This window comes from Papio anubis, chromosome 18 (genome assembly GCF_008728515.1).
Source record: "Papio anubis isolate 15944 chromosome 18, Panubis1.0, whole genome shotgun sequence".
Taxonomy (NCBI): Eukaryota; Metazoa; Chordata; class Mammalia; order Primates; family Cercopithecidae; genus Papio; species Papio anubis.
In genome coordinates this window covers 45,219,689-45,238,155 of record NC_044993.1, presented here as the reverse complement: position 1 = coordinate 45,238,155, position 18,467 = coordinate 45,219,689, and the positions used below count along the sequence as shown (strand labels likewise).

Below are 18,467 nucleotides of genomic sequence, written 5' to 3'. Positions count from 1 at the left end.
TGGGCTGGAGTGCAGTGGCATTATTGGGGCTCACTGCAGTCTCAAACTCCTGGGCTCAAACAATCCTCCTGCCTGAGCCTCCTGAGTAGCTAGGACTACAGGCATGTGCCACCATGCCTGGCTAATTTTTTAAATGTATTTTTTTGGTAGAGACGGGGTCTCGCTATGTTGCCCAGGCTGGAGTGCAGTGGTGTGATCATAGCTCACTGCAGCCTGGACCTCAGGCTCAAGTAATTCTCCCGCCTCAGCCTCTCGAGTAGCAGAGGATACAGGTGCGCACCACTGTGCCCAGCTAATTAAAAATATTTTTTTGTAGAGACAGGGTCTCTCTGTGTTGCCCAGGCTGGTTTCAAACTCCCAGGCTCAAGCAATCCTCTTGCCTTGGCCTCCCAAAGTGCTGGCATTACAGGCGTGAGCCACTGCGCCTGGCCCATATTAATGTTTAGAACATGAATTCCAGGAGGCAGGCTAAGTCTATTCAGCTTGTTCATATGCTTTGGCCAACCCAAGAAACGAGTATGTGACAAATGGCACCTTTTGGATAGTGGTAGTGACTTTGATGGTTTGAGCCAGGAAGCTGGGGAGGAAGGGTGGGCAGGCTGTGGGCAGTGCTGGGAGGACTGGGAGGAAGACCAGGCAGGGCTGTGTGGTCACTGAGCCTCCGCCCTCTTCCTTTGAATCTCTGATAGACTTCTGCCTCCTACTTCTCCTTTTCTGCCCTTCCTTGCTTTGGCAGCTTCCTTGGGGTTCCTCAGTGGCGCCTGCAACCCCCGGTTCACCTCCTTCCAGGTTCTGGCTCCTTCCAGCCATGGCTCTCAGAGTCCTTCTGTTAACAGGTGCATGGGGGTGTGGTGGGGGACTCTGGGTGGGGAGGAAGGGAACTTTTGGGTCTGTCATAAAGAGAGGGCCCAGAGTATGTAGGATTCAGTCTGGGGAGAGGCAAAGGGGATTGGGGAAGGAGAAAGGGTTCAAGAAGAAGCAGGGAGAACAGCTAGACCCAGACAGGCTGGCCAGGGAAGCCTGGATGAATGACCACATTCATGGACTGTGCAAGGCTGCTTGGTTGGTCCTTGCTTTACAGATGAGGAGACGGAGGCCCAGAGAGGAGAAGTGACATGGCCCAGGGTGCACAGCAAGTGTGAGACCCCCTTCCTGAGTACTTCCTCCTGGATCCCCTCTCACCATCTCCACTTTGCCTCCGGTTCCATTTTCCAAGGACCCGGGTGCACATGTTTGTTGAATGACTGATGAATCAAAATGATTTGAGTTTGTTTCCTTTTATGCTTGTATGTTGTGGAAAATGAAATTCTCCACAAAAGGGAAGGAAATGCTTGAGAGCTGCATAGGAAGGAAATTATCTAATTGAGAATGCATAGAAACTTCACTGTTGGGCAAATCATCATTGTGGTGACACTGGGGGAAGAGACCATTTGGGTGCTCAGAAGGGAGGCTGGAATTCAGAGCGGGATTGGACGTACCCCATGATGGCAGTTCTTAGGTCAGGAGTCAGCGAACAGTGGCCTGGGGGCCCGATGTGGCCCACCACCTGTTTTTGCACAACCTGCCAGCCAGAGGTTGAAGATGAACACTGACAATCGATTTGATCATAGGGAGCACCACCCCCAAAGAATTCTATTTGTCCCATTCATAAACCTGTATTACGAACAAATTGTACTTAATCATTACGTTTGGAATTTCCCTAATGACAAATTTGTGGAAAAGTATTTTCTGTCTTGTTGTATGAGTACTTGTGCAACATATTCTATCAGCCTCTTGGCCTGCAAAACCTAAAATTTACTATCTGGCTGTTATAGAAAAAGTGTGCTAATCCCTGCCCCAGGCTATCAGAGCTGTACCTGGGAGGCAGACATCTGGATGCTGGGTTAGTTAGGGTGACCGAATGGACGGGAAGGGGAATGGAGCAGGAAGATATGCTGCTATCTCTTTTTTTTTTTTTTTTTTGATACAGGGTTTTGCTCTGTTGCCCAGGCTGGAGTGCAGTGGCATGATCATGGTTCACTGCAGCCTTGACCTCCTGGGTTCAAGCAATCCTCCCACCTCAGCCTCCTAAGTAGCTGGGACTACACGCACGTACCACTACACCTGGCTAATTTTTTATTTTTTGTAGAGATGGGGGTCTCACTTTATTGCTAGGCTGGTGTTAAACTCCTGAGCCCAGGTGATGCTTCCACATCAGCCTCTTAAATTATTGGGATAACAAGCGTGAGCCACCACAGCCAGCCATTGCTTTCTTTTAAATTATTATTATTATCATTATTTTTGTGTGTGTGTATGTGTTTTATTTTGAGATAGGCTATCTCTCTGTTGCCCAGGCTGGAGTGCAGTGGCACAATCAGGGCTCACTGCAGCCTCAACTTCCTGGGCTCAAGTGATCCTCCTGCCTCAGCCTTCTAAAGTGCTAGGACTACAGACGTGTGCCCCTGCCCCTGGCTGGCATGCTACTTTCCTCTGTTTCACTCTTCCCCCATTCTCCCTTTAGCCTTGACCTTATGTCATGGGTTCAACCTGGACACTGAAAACGTAATGACCTTCCAAGAGAACGCAAAGGGCTTCGGGCAGAGCGTGGTCCAGCTTCAGGGATCCAGGTGAGACCCTCAGATGGAGCCCCCTTTCTCAGTGCTTTCTCTCCAAGACTTACATACCTGAAAAAAATCAGCGATTTCATTGAGTGATATTTTTGAATAGATAAATCAATTCAAAAGATACAATAAATTTATCTTTTGAATTTACAGTGTTCTAAATTCAAAAGATGCAAAAGGGTATAAGAGTAAAACTCTCTTCCTCACTCCCTTCCCCCAGTTCCCTTCCCAGGAGGGACCTGACGAATGGTTTCTTATGTGTTGCTTCGGGGAGATTCCGCATGTACATAACACATACACGTTTCCTCCCTCAGCCAACACACCATGTGTAGCACACATTGTACTGCAATTAAGGCCTGCCTGCAGGCTGCTGCCTATTTTTGTGAATAAATTTTATTGAAAACAACCCCGTTCACTTGTCACTTACTGTTTATTGCACCCCCCGCCTCCCTCCCTCCCTTCCTACCTCCCTCCCGCCCTCTCTCATTCCCTGCTTCCCTCTTTCCTCCTTCCCTCCCTTCCCTCTCGCCCTTCTCTCCCTTCCCTCCCTCCCTTCCTTCCTTCCTTCCTTCCTTCCGTCCGTCCGTTTCTTTATTTCTTTCCTTTCTGACATGGTCTTGCTCTGTCACTCAGCCTGGAGTGCACTGGTGCAATCATAGCTCACTGTAGACTCAAACTCCTGGGCTCAAGCAATCCTCCCACCTTCCCCTCCTGAGTAGCTGGGACTACAGGCATGTGCCACCACACCTAGCTAATTTTTTGATTTTTTTGTATAGACGAGGTCTCTCTCTGTTGCCCAATCTGGTCTCAAACTCCTGGCCTCAAGTCATCCTCTTGCTTGGGCCTCCCAACTTGCTGGGATGATAGGCGTAAACCACTGTGCCTGGCTATGGCCACTTTTGAGCTGTAATAGCAGAATCCAGGAGCTGTGATAGAGACTGTATGCAACCCGAAGCCTAAAACATTTACCTTTACAGAAATAGTATTTGTGGAGGCGATAGTACCTTTCCAGAAGAAGGGGGCTGGTCTCTGCTCTTTGCTTTATCTCCCATAATATAGCCTGGTGATTTGACCAGATAAGTCCATTAATTCCATGTTATGCTTGCATTGCATGCCATAAATTTGGAGGTACTATAATTTACTTTTTTTTTTTTTTTTTAGAGACTCGCTCTGTCGCCCAGGCTGGAGTGCAGTGGCACGATCTTGGCTCACTGCAACTTCCGCCTCCTGGGTTCAAGCAATTCTCCTGCCTCAGCCTCCTGAGTAGCTGGGATTACAGGCTCCTGTCACCACGCCCAGCTAATTTTTGTATTTTTGTGGAGACGGGGTTTCACCATGTTGGCCAGGTTGATCTTGAACTCCTGAGCTCAGGTGATCCACCTGCCTTGGCCTCCCAAAGTGCTGGGATTACAGGCGTGAGCCACTGCACTTGGCTTGTAATCCCCGTTTACATTACATTAGATCTCTTGTTAATGAACATTTAGATTGTTTCCGAACTTTTGCTCTATGAACAATGCTGTCGTTCTGCACATGTGCAAGCCTATTTGGAAGTAAAGGCTAGGACTGGGATTGCGGTATCCAGGGGTGCATGAGCACGTGCAATTTTGATAGATTTTTCCAGATCACCCTCTGCAGAAGTGGCAACAATTTACACTCACACCAGAAATTCATGAAAATACCTACTTCCTCATACTCCCTCACTCATTTGCCAACTCAGTGTGCTATCAAACTTACTGATCTCTGCAAATCGAGTAGGTGAGAAGTGGTATCTTAATTTAGCTTTAAATTGCTTCTTTTTTTTTATGAGAGAGGTATTTTCTGTGAACATGTTTTTCTTATCTGTTGGCCATTTTTCAATTTTTTTTTTTTTTTTTACTAGTTTGTACAAGCTTTGAGTACACTGAAGAAAGTAGTCTGGGGTATGAGTTGTGAATCTCTCTCCTTTGTGTAGTATTTTTCTTTTGAATATGCTTATGGTAGTTTATCACATACAGAAATTTATTAATTTATTAATTAATTTATTTATTTATTTATTTATTGAGACAGAGTCTCGCTCTGTCGCCCAGGCTGGAGTGCAGTGGAGTGATCTCAGCTCACTGCAACCTCCGCCTCCTGGGTTCAAGCGATTCTTCTGCCTCAGCCTCCCTAGTAGCTGGAACTACAGGTGCAAGCCACCATGCCTGGCTAATTTTTTTGTATTTTTAGTAGAGACAGGGTTTCACCATGTTGGCCAGTATGGTCTCGATCTCCTGACCTCGTGATCCACCCGCCTCGGCCTCCTGAAGTGCAGGGATTACAGGTGTGAGCCACCGTGCCCGGTCCAGAAATTTATTTAAAATGACTGTGTGGAGGCCGGGCGCAGTGGCTCACGCCTGTAATCCCAGCATTTTGGGAGGCCGAGCTGGGCTGGTCGCTTGAAGCCAGGAGTTCAAGGCCAACCTGGCCAACATAGCGAAACCTCATATCTACTACAAATACACAAATTAGCCAACCATGGTGGCACACACCTGTAATCCCAGCTACTGAGGACGCTGAGACAGGAGAAACGCTTGAACCCAGGAGGAGGAGGTTGCAGCAGTGAGCCGAGATCACATCACTGTACTCCAGCCTGGGTGATGGAGTGAAAATCTGTCTCAAAGAAAGAAAATAAATAAAAATAAAAATAAATGAAATGACTGTGTGGGCCGGGTCCAGTGGCTCATGCCTGTAATTCCAGCACTTTGGGAGACTGAGGTGGGAGGATTGCTTGAGCCCTGGAGGCAGAGGCTGCAGTGAACTATGATTATGCCACTGGGCTCCATCTTGGGCAACAGGGTGAGACCCTGTCTCAAAAAAGAAAAAAAAAGAAAAAAAAAGAAAAAAAAAAAGTTGTCCTGGGACTGCAGGTGTGTACCACCACACCTAGCTAATTTTTAAAAACCTTTTTGTAGGGATGGGGTCTCGCTATGTTACTCAGGCTAGTTTCAAACTCCTGGCCTCAAGTGATGCTCCCACCTCAACCACCCAAGTTGCTGGGATTACAGGCATGAGCCATGGTGCCCAGCTTGAATTCACCTATTTTTACTTTTAAAATTTATTCATTTATTTTTTGGGACAGAGTCTTGCCCTGTCGCCCAGGCTCGAGTGCAGTGGTGCTATTTCGGCTCACTGCAACCTCTGCCTCCCGGGTTCAAGCAATTCTCTTGCCTCAGCCTCCCGTTTAGCTGGGATTACAGGTATGCACCACCACACCTGGCTAATTTTTTGTATTTTTAGTAGAGACGGAGTTTCACCATGTTGCCCAGGCTGATCTTGAACTCCTGAGCTCAGGCCATCCGCTCCCCTGGGCCTCCCCAAGTGCTGGGATTACAAGCATGAGCCACCGTGCCTGGCCCTATTTTTACATGACTTCTGGTTTTTGTGTCATTCTTAGAAAGACCTTTTCTCATTCTGAGTCTTAACATTTTCCCATTTTTTTTCTTTACTAATTCTTCCTCCTAGTCATGGGAATTCAGGAATCCGGGTATGGGCCCCCACCTTCCTCTGGGTGGCAGAACTTCTTCTGTGGTCTCCTTCTCTCCCCACATGTCGGAGTTTTCTCTATTTCCACTTCTCCCCACAGGGTGGTGGTTGGAGCCCCCCAGGAGATAGTGGCTGCCAACCAAACGGGCAGCCTCTACCAGTGTGATTACAGCATAGGCTCATGCGAGCCCATCCGCCTGCAGAGTGAGTCACCGCCCCGCCGGGCCAGGACTGGGATTCCCCCTGTGAACACAAAGGGACTTGCCAGGCACTCCTGTGTGCTGGAGGATCTGTGGTGGGGGCACAGGTGTGTGCCTCCCTACCCTCTCCTCTGCCTGCAGTCTCTCCCCTAGACATCCCCAGGCAATCCCTCCATGTTCCTTTCTTTCCCAAGATCTAGGATCCCCCTTCACTGTCAGACCTCCTTGTCTCCCGCATGGAGGTGATCCCTGCCCAGCTCTTCCACAGCCTTCTCTGTCCCCCCCGAGGGTGACCTTGCCCATATCTGTCCCCGCAGTCCCCGAGGAGGCTGTGAACATGTCCCTGGGCCTGTCCCTGGCAGCCACCACCAGCCCCCCCCCAGCTGCTGGTGAGTGGCCCTGGATCAGAGGAGCATCCTAATGGGGGTGTTTGGGGGCCCATGCATGGTGGGGCAGGGGGTCTTGTGGAGGGTGGAGGTGCTGGGGTACAAGGACAGGAAGCAGGGGCAGCCCCTTCCACTGGCTCCTGCCCCCTAGGCGTGTGGCCCCACCATGCACCAGACTTGCAGTGAGAACACGTATGTGAAAGGGCTCTGCTTCCTGTTTGGATCCAACCTACGGCAGCAGCCCCAGAAGTTCCCAGGGACCCTCCGAGGTGCGTTGCATTTGGCAGAGGGAACAGATGGGCAGCAAAAGACCAGGGGAGGGGGCAGGACTGAGGTGACATCTGCTCAAGGTCTGGGCTCTGGGTGCAGAAGGGTAGGGGAAGTGGGTCCCATTGGAGAGGGAGGCTAAGGAGGTGCTAGGGTCTTGTACTTTAGGAAAACTCCTTGGCTAGGCACAGTGGCTCACACCTGCAATCCCAACACTTTGGGAGCCCAGGAGTTTGAGATCAGCCCGGGCAATGTAGCGAGACCCTGTCTCTAAAAAAAAAGAAAAAAAAATTAGCTGAGTGTGGTGATGACCACCTGTAGTCTTAGCTATTTGGAGGCCAACGTGGGAAGATTGCTTGAGGCCAGGAGTTCAAGACAAGCCTGGACAACATAGGGAGACTCCTGTCTCTACAAAAAAAAAATAATAAAAAAATTAGCTAGGTGTGGTGGCACACACCTGCAGTTCCAGCTACTCAGGAGGATCACTCGAGCCTGGGAAGTTGAAGCTGCAGTAAGCTATGATTGCACCACTGTACTCCAACCTGGCTGACAGAGCAAGACCCTGTCTTTAAAAAATAAGTCCAGGTCACACTGCAGAGGAGGGAATGGCGCAAGGTGTCATTGGCAGGAGGTGGGAATCTTGGGAACCATCTTGGGGGGCTGCTTTCCAGACCCCTGTTCCCCAAACCTCCATTGATTGAGATTCTGAATGACTGTATGGACCTTTTTTTTTTTTTTTTGAGGCAGAATCTCGCTCTGTCACCCAGGTTGGAGTGCAGTGGCACTATCTCAGCTTACTGCAACCTCTGCCTCCAGGGTTCAAGCGATTCTCCTGCTCCATCCTCCCAAGTAGCTGGGATTACAGGTGCCTGCCACCACGCCCGCCTAATTTTTGTATTTTTAGCAGAGATGGGATTTCACCATGTTGGCCAGGCTGGTCTTGAACTCCTCAGCTCTGGTGATCTGCCCACCTCGGCTTCCCAAAGTGCTGGGAATGAGCCACTGTGCCTGGTCAGGGTGCATGGATCTTTCCAGTTGCTTTTTCCCACTGCTTTGTTCAATGGCTCTGCCATCTTTTTGCTTGTCTTCATGTTGATTCTGGCACCATAGGCGAATGTTTCTCCCTTGCATGTTTTTCTTTTCTTTCTTTCTCAAGCCCTGTTCCTCTATACTTCACCCTCCACAGATAATCCTCCTTCCTCCACAGAGAAAACAAAAGCTTCAGGCATGGACTCCCTCCACTTTCCCCTTCTCTTATTTTATCTTAATAAACGGTTTTCCAGTCTTCAATGGAATTTGTTAGACAAATTCTGAAAGAGCTATAACACTGCACTTTCTCCTTTTCTCAAATTTCCAAAATGACAGCACTCCTGGCAGTGACTCACTGGTTTTAGAGGAAGACCTGTCTCTCCTCCGTTCCATGACTAAATTCTTCCATCTGGACTTTTGAGAGTCTCTCATGTACCAACTAAGGTGATCATCTGTCTTCCTTTTTTCTTTTTCTTTCCTTTTTCTTTTTGAGACAGGGTCTCGCTCTGTCACCCAAGCTGGAGTGCAGTAGCACAATCTCAGCTCACTGCAGTCTCTGCCTCCCAGGCTCAAGAAATTCTTGTGCCTCAGCCTCCGGAGTATCTGGGATCACAGGTGTGCATATACTGATTTTTGTATTTTTTGTAGAGATGGGGTTTCACCTTGTTGCCCAGGCTGGTCTCAAATTTCTGGGCTCAAGAGATCTTCCCATCTCAGCCTCCCAAGTGCTGGGATCACAGGTGTGAGCCACTGCGCCTGGCCCAGCATCTCTTGAATCACTTGTTTTCTCTCTAGGACATTTAACTTCTCCCTTCCTCTGGCTGTAAACATTCTCATTCTACCTGTATCTGAAAAACGATCAACCACCACAATTGATAGCCATGAAAATGATCTTCTCTCTTCCAATCTCCTCCTCATCTCCTGCCATCTCTCCCTACCCTCACCACCCAAATTTCCTGAGTGCATTCTCTTCACCCCTGGCTGGCCTCCACCTCCCTCTCCACCTAGGGTCACTGGGTTCCGGGTTCTCTTTTCACCCACGTGTTCTTCTTTCCTGAAATCACCCAGTTCTGTGGCTTCAGCTAACACCGCTACCTCTTTAGACCTCACTCTCAGGGTTCAAGACTACTTCTTTAAAAATGTTTTCATTTATTAAAAAATATATAACACATACACTTGGTTCAAAATTCGAAAGGGTGCGGTAGCTCACACCTGTAATCCCAGCACTTTGGGAGGTCAAGTTAGGAGCATTGTTTGAGGCCAGGAGTTTGAGACCAGCCTAGACAACATAATGAGACACCATCTCTACAAAAAAAAAAAAAAAAAAAAAAAAAAAAAAAATTAGCCAGATATGGTGGCGTGTGCTTGTGGTTTTAATTATTCAGGAAGCCTCCCAAAGTGCTGGGGTTACAGGCATGAGCCACTGTGCCCTGCCAGTCTTTCTGAAATACAAAACAAATTATCTCACTTCCTTTTCTAAGAACCTTCCGTGGCTCCCCATTGCCTACAGATAAAGTCAAACTCCTTATTGGAGTAGAGAGGCCCTTGCCCACTGTTCTTTGCTTGATGCCACCACTGGGTTTCCATTGCCGTCACATACGTTTGCCCCTGTAGTGCTGTTTCCATCAAACGGCATTCCTGGATTCTGCCAGAATCCTTTTGAGGCCCTTGTCCCATGTATCAGTAGGAGTCTCAGCTGGGACCAAAAGCACATTCCAGTAATGTAACTGCCCAAGGGGTTCTCCTTGCCTGCTGCCTAGACAGAGCCAATTCATCAAGACAGCAGAATTGCAATAGAGAAAGAGTAATTCACACAGAGCCGGCTGTGCAGGGGACCAGAGTTTTATTATCAACTCAAATCAATCTCCCTGACATTTGGGGAGCAGAGTTTTTAAGGATAACTTGGTGGGTAGGGGGAGCCAGTGAGCCGGGAGTACTGATTGGTCAGGGATGAAATCATCGGGAGTCAGAGCTGTCTTCTTGGGTTCAGTCGGTTCCTGGGTGGGGGGCCACAAGATCAGATGAGCCAGTGTATTGATCTGGGCAGTGCCAGCTGATCCGTCAAGTGCAAGGTCTGCAAAATATCTCAAGTGCTGATTTTAGGAGCAGTTTAGGGAGGGTCAGAATCTTGTAGCCTCCAGCTGCATGACTCCTAAACCATAATTTCTAATCTTGTGACTAATGTTAGTCCTACAAAGGCAATCTAGTCCCCAGGCAAGAAGGAGGTCTGCTTTGGAAAAGAGCTGCTACGATCTTTGTTTAAACTATAAACTATAAACTAAGTTTCTCCCAAAGTTAGTTCAGCCTACACCCAGGAATGAACAAGGACAGCTTGGAGGTTAGAAGCAAGATGGAGTCGGTTAGGTTAGATCTCTTTCACTGTCTCCGCCATAATTTTGCAAAGGCAGTTTCAGTAAGATTTATTTACAAAGAGGGGTTTTATTTATAAAGGGAGTAATTATAAAACTGTGAGAGATCTAAGGGAGCCATCAGGGACTTTGCAAGCCTTGGGCAAGCAGGTCTATTTTCACCCCTGGGCTTATAGGGTTGAGGGGAGGGAGAGCTCACCAGGGTCCGGAGAGAGTCATGTGGGGCTGGCCTCCTTCTGAGGAACAGTTGGTCTTTTGTGAAGGACATAGCTGTGCCCAAGCAACCTCAAAGGGAGAACACCTGGACCTCACTGTCCTCCTCCCTCCAGTCTTTTGTTGAGCCCCCTCATCCACCAAATCCAATGGGAATCCAGAGGGCAACAGAGTCCTGGTGATGGGGTCCCTGCAGGTTGACCTCCCAGGCCACAGAGCTGAGTGGCGATGGGTAGAAAGTGGATTTGGGGATGGGGCAGAAGGCAGAGGAGCACATTCCACATCGCTTTATGTGTGTGTGCCATTCTCTTTTCTAGAATCGATTCCTTTTGTATATCTGGCAAATCAATCAATCCTTCCTTCCTTCCTTCCTTCCTTCCTTCCTTCCTTCCTTCCTTCCTTCCTTCCTTCCTTCTTTCTTCCTTTCTTCCTTTCTTTTTTCTTTTCTTTCTTCTTTCTTTTCTTTCTTTCTTGTCTTGCTCTGTGACCCAGGCTGGAGTGCAGTGGTGCCATCTCAGCAACTTTTTGTATTTTTAATAGAGATGGGGTTTCACCATGTCAGCCAGGCTGGTCTCGAATTCCTGATCTCAAGTGATTCACCTACCTCAGCCTCCCAAAGTGCTGGGATTACAGGTGCGAGCCACTGTGCCCAGCTGGGCAAGTTATTTCCTGTTCTTCAAGATCCAGTCAAACATCACCACATTCCCTGATTCCCTTGGGCAGAACTAATGAAAATTTTCCATACTACTTTGCCCTTGTTTGTTTACTTACTTATTTATTTTTTAGAGACAAGGTCTTTCTCTGTGGCCCAGGCTGGAGTGCAATGGCGTGATCAGAGCTCACTGCAGCCTCAACCTTTTGGGCTGAAATGATCCCCCACCCTCAGCCTCCTGAGGAGCTGGGACTACAGGCATGTGCCACTGTGCCCGGCTAATTTTTAACATATATGTATATATGTTATAAAATACATATATATTTTATAGAGATCCCATCTCTATAATATATATGTTTATATATATTATATAACATATATATATATTTTATAGAGACGGGGTCCCATATCCTCATTGTTCAGCAGAGAGCTGACACACAAAAAAGCCCAAAACACCAAGTGTCAAATTACTTGATTCATACTCTTTTTCCCCTTCCTCAGGGTGTCCTGAACAGGACATCGCCTTCTTGATTGACGGCTCTGGTAGCATCAACCCACGTGAATTTCAGCAGATGAAGGATTTTGTCTCAATCATGATGGAGCAATTAAAAAAGTCCAAAACCTTGGTGAGGGCCCATGGGTAGGTTAGGGAAGAGCTCACACAGAGCTGGAAGATACATGGCAACCGGGCCACCACGTTCTCCTCCCAGTTCAACTGCAGACATTGCCAAATTGACAGTCGATTGTGGTTTGCCTTCCTGAGTCTCTTTTCTGCTCTGTTGGATGCAGTCTCAGCATTCTTTCAGCCTTTTATAAAGCGCGCAGCTCTAATTGTTAAGGGTTGGCATGGCGGATGGAGCCCACATGTCATTGCTGGCTGAGTTCTATTTTCATTTTTATTTCTTATGTTTTTGAGACAGAGTCTTGCTCTGTCTCTCAGGCTAGAGTGCAGCCGCGCAATCTCGGCTCACTGCAACCTCCGCCTCCCGGGTTCAAGCAATTCTCTTGCCTCAGCCTCCCGAGTAGCGGGGATTACAGGCGCGTGCCACCATGCCTGGCTAGTTTTTGTATTTTTAGTAGAGATGGGGTTTCACCATTTTGACCAGGCTGGTCTCGACCTCCTGACCCCAGGTGATCCACCCGCCTCGGCCTCCCAAAGTGCTGGGATTACAGGTGTGAGCCACTGCTCCTGGCCGCTGGCCGTCTTCTAGTATTGAGGAGAGATGGGAGCTGCTGGCAGCTCTCTGTCCTGGTGAGGCAGGGGATTAGGGGCAGTGCAGAGGAGGAATTTGGAGACTGGAGTGTTTAAGATCTTTGTGGAGCTTGCTGGGAGATGTCTGAGAGGTGGGGGCACCTTCTCCAGCATCACACCAGCCACCCCCTCCGCAGTTCTCTTTGATGCAGTACTCCGAAGAATTCTGGACTCACTTTACCTTCAAAGAGTTCCAGCGCAACCCTAAGCCGAGATCACTGGTGAACTCAATAACGCAGCTGTATGGGCGGACGCACACGGCCACGGCCATCCGCAAAGTGGTGTAAGCTTCCCCTTTTCGCATAGGATGGAGGGAGGAGGAGACACTTTTAGTTGGGCTTTGATGGATGAAGGGAGCCGTTCAGACAAGGGTAGTAGAGGATGCTCCCCCACGGGCAGAGGTGGGGAGGAGGGGCTGTGCGTGGTGTATTCATCAAAGGACAAGTCGTTGAGTGAAAGGTGGGAGTGGAGTGGGGAAGTGAGAAAAAGTGTCTGGAGGGAGGCTAGAAAGATCGGCTCAGGCCAGGGAACCAAAGGCGGCTTTACAGCCCGTGGTGAGACATCACCATGTCTCATTTTGGGAAGTTCGCTCTGATTCTGGGGTGCGTGTAGAGGCAAGGATGGGGTTGGGACAGAAGTACAAGAAGCACTGTAGCGTCCTAGAGGGGCTGGGGAGCTGGTGCAGTGCTCTGGGAGAGGTTTCCTGAAGGCCAATTAAGAGTGTGTGTGTGTGTGTGTGTGTGTGTGTGTGTGTGTGTATATATATATATTTTTTTTTTTTTTTGAGACGGAGCAGGCTGGAGTGCAGTGGCCTGATCTCCGCTCAGTGCAACTTCCACCTCCTGGGTTCAAGCAATTCTCCTGCCTCAGCCTCCCAAGTAGCTGGGATTAGAGGCGCTCACCACCACCATCAGCTAATTTTTGTATTTTTAGTAGAGACGGGGTTTCACCATGTTGACCAGGCTGGTCTTGAACTCCTGACCTCAGGTGATTCACCCGACTCGGCCTCCCATAGTGCTGGGATTACAGGCGTCAGCCATAAATATATATTTTTTTAAAATTCAAAAGTAATAATACTCAGTTGAAAACCCCAAATTATGCGAAAGTATAAAAACAAAAACCGCGAAGGCTTCCTTTCCCTTCCCTGCTGCTTTTCCAGATCCTGGGGCAGTTGCATCTCAGTGCTAAGTCTCAGGGGAGACGGAGCCCCTCCGAGGCCTCACCCAGCTGTATCCGTGTCTGGGACTCTGCTGACATTTCCTTTCTGATGTTAATAGCATCTCTGGCTAGGTGCGGGGGCTCACACCTGTGATGTCAGCACTTTGGGAGGCTGAGGTGGGAGGATCACATGAGTCCAAGAGTTCGAGACCAATTGGCAACATAGTGAGACTCTATCTCTAAAAAGATAAAAAAATAAACCAGGTGTGGTGGTACATGCCTGTAGTCCCAGCTACTCAGGAGGCTGAGGCAGGAGAATCGCTTGAACCCAGGAGTCCAAGTCTGCAGTGAGCTATGATTGTGTCTCTGCACTCCAGCCTGGACAACAGAGTGAGTGTCTATTTCTTAAAAAAAAAAAAAAAAAAAAATTAGCATGTCATCTGCTTGCATTTGACTTTGTCCCTCCTCTTTCCTGCACAGACGAGAACTGTTTAACGTCAACCAGGGAGCCCGAAAGTATGCCCGTAAGATCCTAGTTGTCATCACAGATGGAGAAAAGTTTGGCGATCCATTGGGATATGAGGACGTCATTCCGGAGGCAGACAGAGAGGGAGTCATTCGCTACGTCATTGGGGTATGGAATGCCGCTCTCAGGGTGATGCTTCTGTGGAGGGTTTCTATGTGGGTCCATCCTCCAATTTGCAAATATTAATAAAATCAAAGTGACATGAGAGCTATTGCTAGCTCATATACACCATATCAGCTATCTGTTGCCACATCAATGCTGTGTAATAAACTATCCCAAAATTCAGCAGCTTAAAATAATAAGTAAGCCTGTGGGTCAGCTGGCCAAGAGTTCTGGTTTCAATGGCCTTCCTCAGCCATTAGCTGCAGGTTGGCAGGCTGCTCTGCTGATCTTGGCCAGGCTCTCTCCGCTTCTGAGGGTTGCCAGCTATGTCATCTGCTGGACCTGATGGCCTTGGGTGGAACCACTAGGGTGACTTGGCCCTTTGGCAACCTGGCTGTCATTCTCCAGGGCTAGCCTGGGCATGTCCTCATGGTGAAAACGGGAGCAAGAGAACAGTGGAGATGTTGCAAGTGCTTTTTCATGCCTCTGCATCATGTTTGATAACATCCATGGGTGTCATGAGCGGTGCAAGGTTAGAGATAACTAGGTCCATGCAGGTTGGTGTCTTTCTGCAACATCAGGCTTTCGTTGATCCTATTTCAATCACAAATGCCACGAGCTGCATGGAATTCCCAAGGAGGCAGTTCTCCTTAGTGCATCCTGTTCACTCGGACACTCTGGCTCAAGCCACCCACGAATCAGTCAATACTGCAAACTGTATATAATAGTATACTTAATCAATATATAAAAGTTATAGGTTGAACATTCCACAGCAAACAAAGTAACGTTTGACATTAGAAGAAAAAGAAAGAGGAGAAAGGATGAATGAAAAGGACTCCTGGTCTGGGCCCAAGGGTCCTAGTCACATTAATCTTGCAAGGCAGAATCTTTGATGCGGCAGAGTCCTCGGCGGCAAATGCCAGGCTCTCATCACAAGCGACTGCGAGGTGTGAGTTCCAACGGCTGCTTTGAACTGCTGAAGGCTAGATTTCTTCTAGTCACAGAGCCCTCTGGTGAGAACAGACAGGGAAGAATGTGCTTGTTTGTGTCCTTATCTGGTTGGATGTAGTCTTTATTTGTTTATTTTATGTATTTATTTATCTGTTTGTTTATTTATTTATTTTGAGACTGAGTCTCGCTCTATCGCTCAGGCTGGGGTGCAGTGGCATGATCTTGGTTCACTGCAACCTCCACCTCCCGAGTTCAAGCAATTCTTGTGCCTCAGCCTCCTGAGTAGCTGGGACTACAGACATGCACCACCATGCCTAGCAAATTTTTTTTTTTTTTTTTTGTATTCTTGGTAGAGATGGGGTTTCACTATGTTGACCAGGTTGGTCTTGAACTTCTGACCTCAAGTGATCCGACCGCCTTGGCCTTCCAAAGTGTGCGATTATAGGAATAAGCCACCGTACCTGGCCTATTTAAAACATTTGTTTAAAACAACCTTATCCTTGTTGGCAAAGTGCCCTGTGAAATATACAATGCAGCCTTTTTCTAAGATGGAGTTAGTTATGTCAAGGGTGCTCTATATACAATGGGCTAAAGCAAGACTCATGCTTGAGCCCAGAGGTAATGAAGTGGGCAGATGACTCCACCAAGAGCAGGAGAGCACAGCAGAGCGCTAGGGAAAAAGGCCTGGATACAGGAAGAGGCAAGGAGTCAGGATCATCAGTGTAATCAAACTACGACAGCACCTGCGTGACACAGAAAGCGATATAACCATGGATACATGCCTTGGCATGTAGGAAATACCTTCATATAAAGACAAAGCCTCACCTTCCTCTAGGCAGAGGTCAGCTCCACACCAGGAGACGTGGCCACAGCACATGGATCAGCAGCTGGGTTTCTGCCGCAACTTGCTTCCTTAGCACAGTGCCTTGTGCAGTGTACAACCTGCCCAACTATACCTGGCAACCCTGTCTCAGGGACCTTCTGATGCATTTCCTCACTTGATGAATAATGGTTCAGACTAGTTTCCTGCAGAATTGTCTTTGTCAGATGATACTGCTACCCTCAGATCATGGCTTGGCCTCTGTTCCTTGGTAACAGGTGGGAGATGCCTTCCGCAGTTCGAAATCCCGCCAAGAGCTTAATACCATCGCATCCAAGCCAGCTCGTGATCACGTGTTCCAGGTGAATAACTTTGAGGCTCTGAAGACCATTCAGAACCAGCTTCAGGAGAAGATCTTTGCGATCGAGGGTGAGTCAGGGATCTGTGTTCCCAGAGCAGCTCCTTAGGCAGCCTCCCACCCCAGAACACATAGTCCCCTCTAGAATCCAGACCTTCCTAACCCTTGGTATCCCCCAGCATCAACTCTCTCCACTTCCTTCAGCTCTCAGTCCCAGCCTCACTTGGTTAATTCCTTTGAAGTCAAAGAATCCATACTTTTACCTCTAATTTTGCAAATCTTGGCTATAGGCGGGTAAATTGGAGTATGGGGGAGTCAAATCCCACCCAGTATTTTAACAGAAATTTGGATGTGTTGCCAGCAGTCGTCTGTTTGGTTCACTATTATATCCCAATTGCCTAGAATAGTGCCTGGTACTCAGAAGGTGCTCAATAAATGTTTGTTGAATAAAAGGAATTTAGAAATTGGGGGATTTCATATACAGTCTGGGTTTATGGTTTATCTTGAAAAACTGGAAGATTAGACACTTTGAAGACCTTGAAGACAGCATTCCCACTTGGCAGGAAGTGGCTGGAGGTGAATGGCTTTCACCCTTCTAAGAGGGACATATGCTGTCCAGCTTGACACAGATCCCGTCGGAGTCTCCTTTTGTCTGGCCACCAGAGCATTTGGGTTTTCAGTACCTATTCTAGGTTCTTCTGCTTTCTTTTCTTTTCTTTTTCTTTTTTTAGAGACTGAGTCTTGATCTATTGCCCAGGCTGCAGTGGAGTGGTGCGATCTCGGCTCACCGCAACCTCTGCCTCCCAGCTTCAAGTGATTCTCCTGCCTCTGCCTCCCGAATAGCTGGGATTACGGGCGCATACCACCACGCCCAGTTAATTTTTGTATTTTTAGTAGAGACGGGGTTTCAACGTATTGGCCAGACTGGTCTCTAACTCCTGACCTCAAGTGATCTGTCCATCTCAGCCTCCCATTATAGGCGTGAGCCACCGTGCCCAGCCTTCTGCTTTCTTTAATGTAGAAAGTTCTCCTCTTCACAGGTACTCAGACAGGAAGTGCCAGCTCCTTTGAGCATGAGATGTCTCAGGAAGGCTTCAGTGCTGCCATCACGTCTGTAAGTGGCCCTTCATTAAATTGCGGGGGTGGGGCAGGGGGTAGCAAAAAGAAGAGATAGGAGAGATGCAGGAGTTTGGGGACTCTTCTCTGTGATAGGTACTTGGGAGGTAGCTCTGTGAGGGGCAGCGGTGGTCCCTTCTTCCTTCCTCATCAACCCTGTTCTACCTCTTTCCCAGAATGGCCCCTTGCTGAGCACTGTGGGGAGCTATGACTGGGCTGGTGGAGCCTTTCTATATACATCAAATGAGAAAAGCACCTTCATCAACATGACCAGAGTGGATTCAGACATGAATGATGCTTACTTGGGTAAGTGGGGAGGGCAAGGGTTGCTCTAAGAAGGGGTCAGGATTTGGCATAAGTCAACTAGCATAGATGTCTGGGTCTTTCATAGGTTCTTGGGATAGCTTTAAAGACAGAAACTTCAATTTTTTTTTTTTTGTTTTTGAGGTGGAGTTTCTTTCTTGTCTCCCAGGCTGTAGTGCAATGGCACAATCTCGGCTCACTACAACCTCTGCCTCCTGGGCTCAAGCGATTCTCCTACTTCAGCCTCCCGAGTAGCTGATGTTACAAGAATGCACCACCACCGCTGGCTAATTTTTTTTTTTTTTTTTTTTTTTTTGAGATGGGGTTTCGCTCTTGTTGCCCAGGCTGGAGTGCAATGGCGCGATCTTGGCTCACCACAACCTCTGCCTCCCAGGTTCAAGCGATTCTCCTGCCTCAGCCTCCTGAGTAGCTAGAATTACAGGCATGTGCCACCACGCCTGGCTAATTTTGTATTTTTAGTAGAGACGGGATTTCTCCATGTTGGTCAGCCTGGTCGCGAACTCCCAACCTCAGGTGATCCACCTGCTTTGGCCTCCCAAAGTGCTTGAATTACAGGCGTGAGCCACCGTGCCCGGCCTTTTTTTGTATTTTTAGTAGAGACCGGGTTTCACCATGTTGGCCAGGCTGGTCTGGAACTCCTGAC

The 18,467-nt window shown here is 48.2% G+C and overlaps 1 protein-coding gene across 1 annotated transcript in view; it reads left to right on the top strand.

Annotated features, from left to right (window-relative positions):
* Positions 1-694: 694 nt before the first annotated feature.
* Positions 695-18,467, top strand: part of ITGAM (integrin subunit alpha M) — an 82,081-nt gene continuing 64,308 nt past the window's right edge. Inside the window, 12 exon segments of the mRNA XM_021931904.2 lie at positions 695-836; positions 2,501-2,606; positions 6,202-6,305; positions 6,619-6,674; positions 6,676-6,690; positions 6,839-6,956; positions 11,719-11,843; positions 12,607-12,752; positions 14,108-14,261; positions 16,305-16,455; positions 17,425-17,498; positions 17,677-17,806. Coding sequence (XP_021787596.2) covers positions 809-836; positions 2,501-2,606; positions 6,202-6,305; positions 6,619-6,674; positions 6,676-6,690; positions 6,839-6,956; positions 11,719-11,843; positions 12,607-12,752; positions 14,108-14,261; positions 16,305-16,455; positions 17,425-17,498; positions 17,677-17,806 — 1,207 coding nt within the window. The 5' untranslated portion in view covers positions 695-808.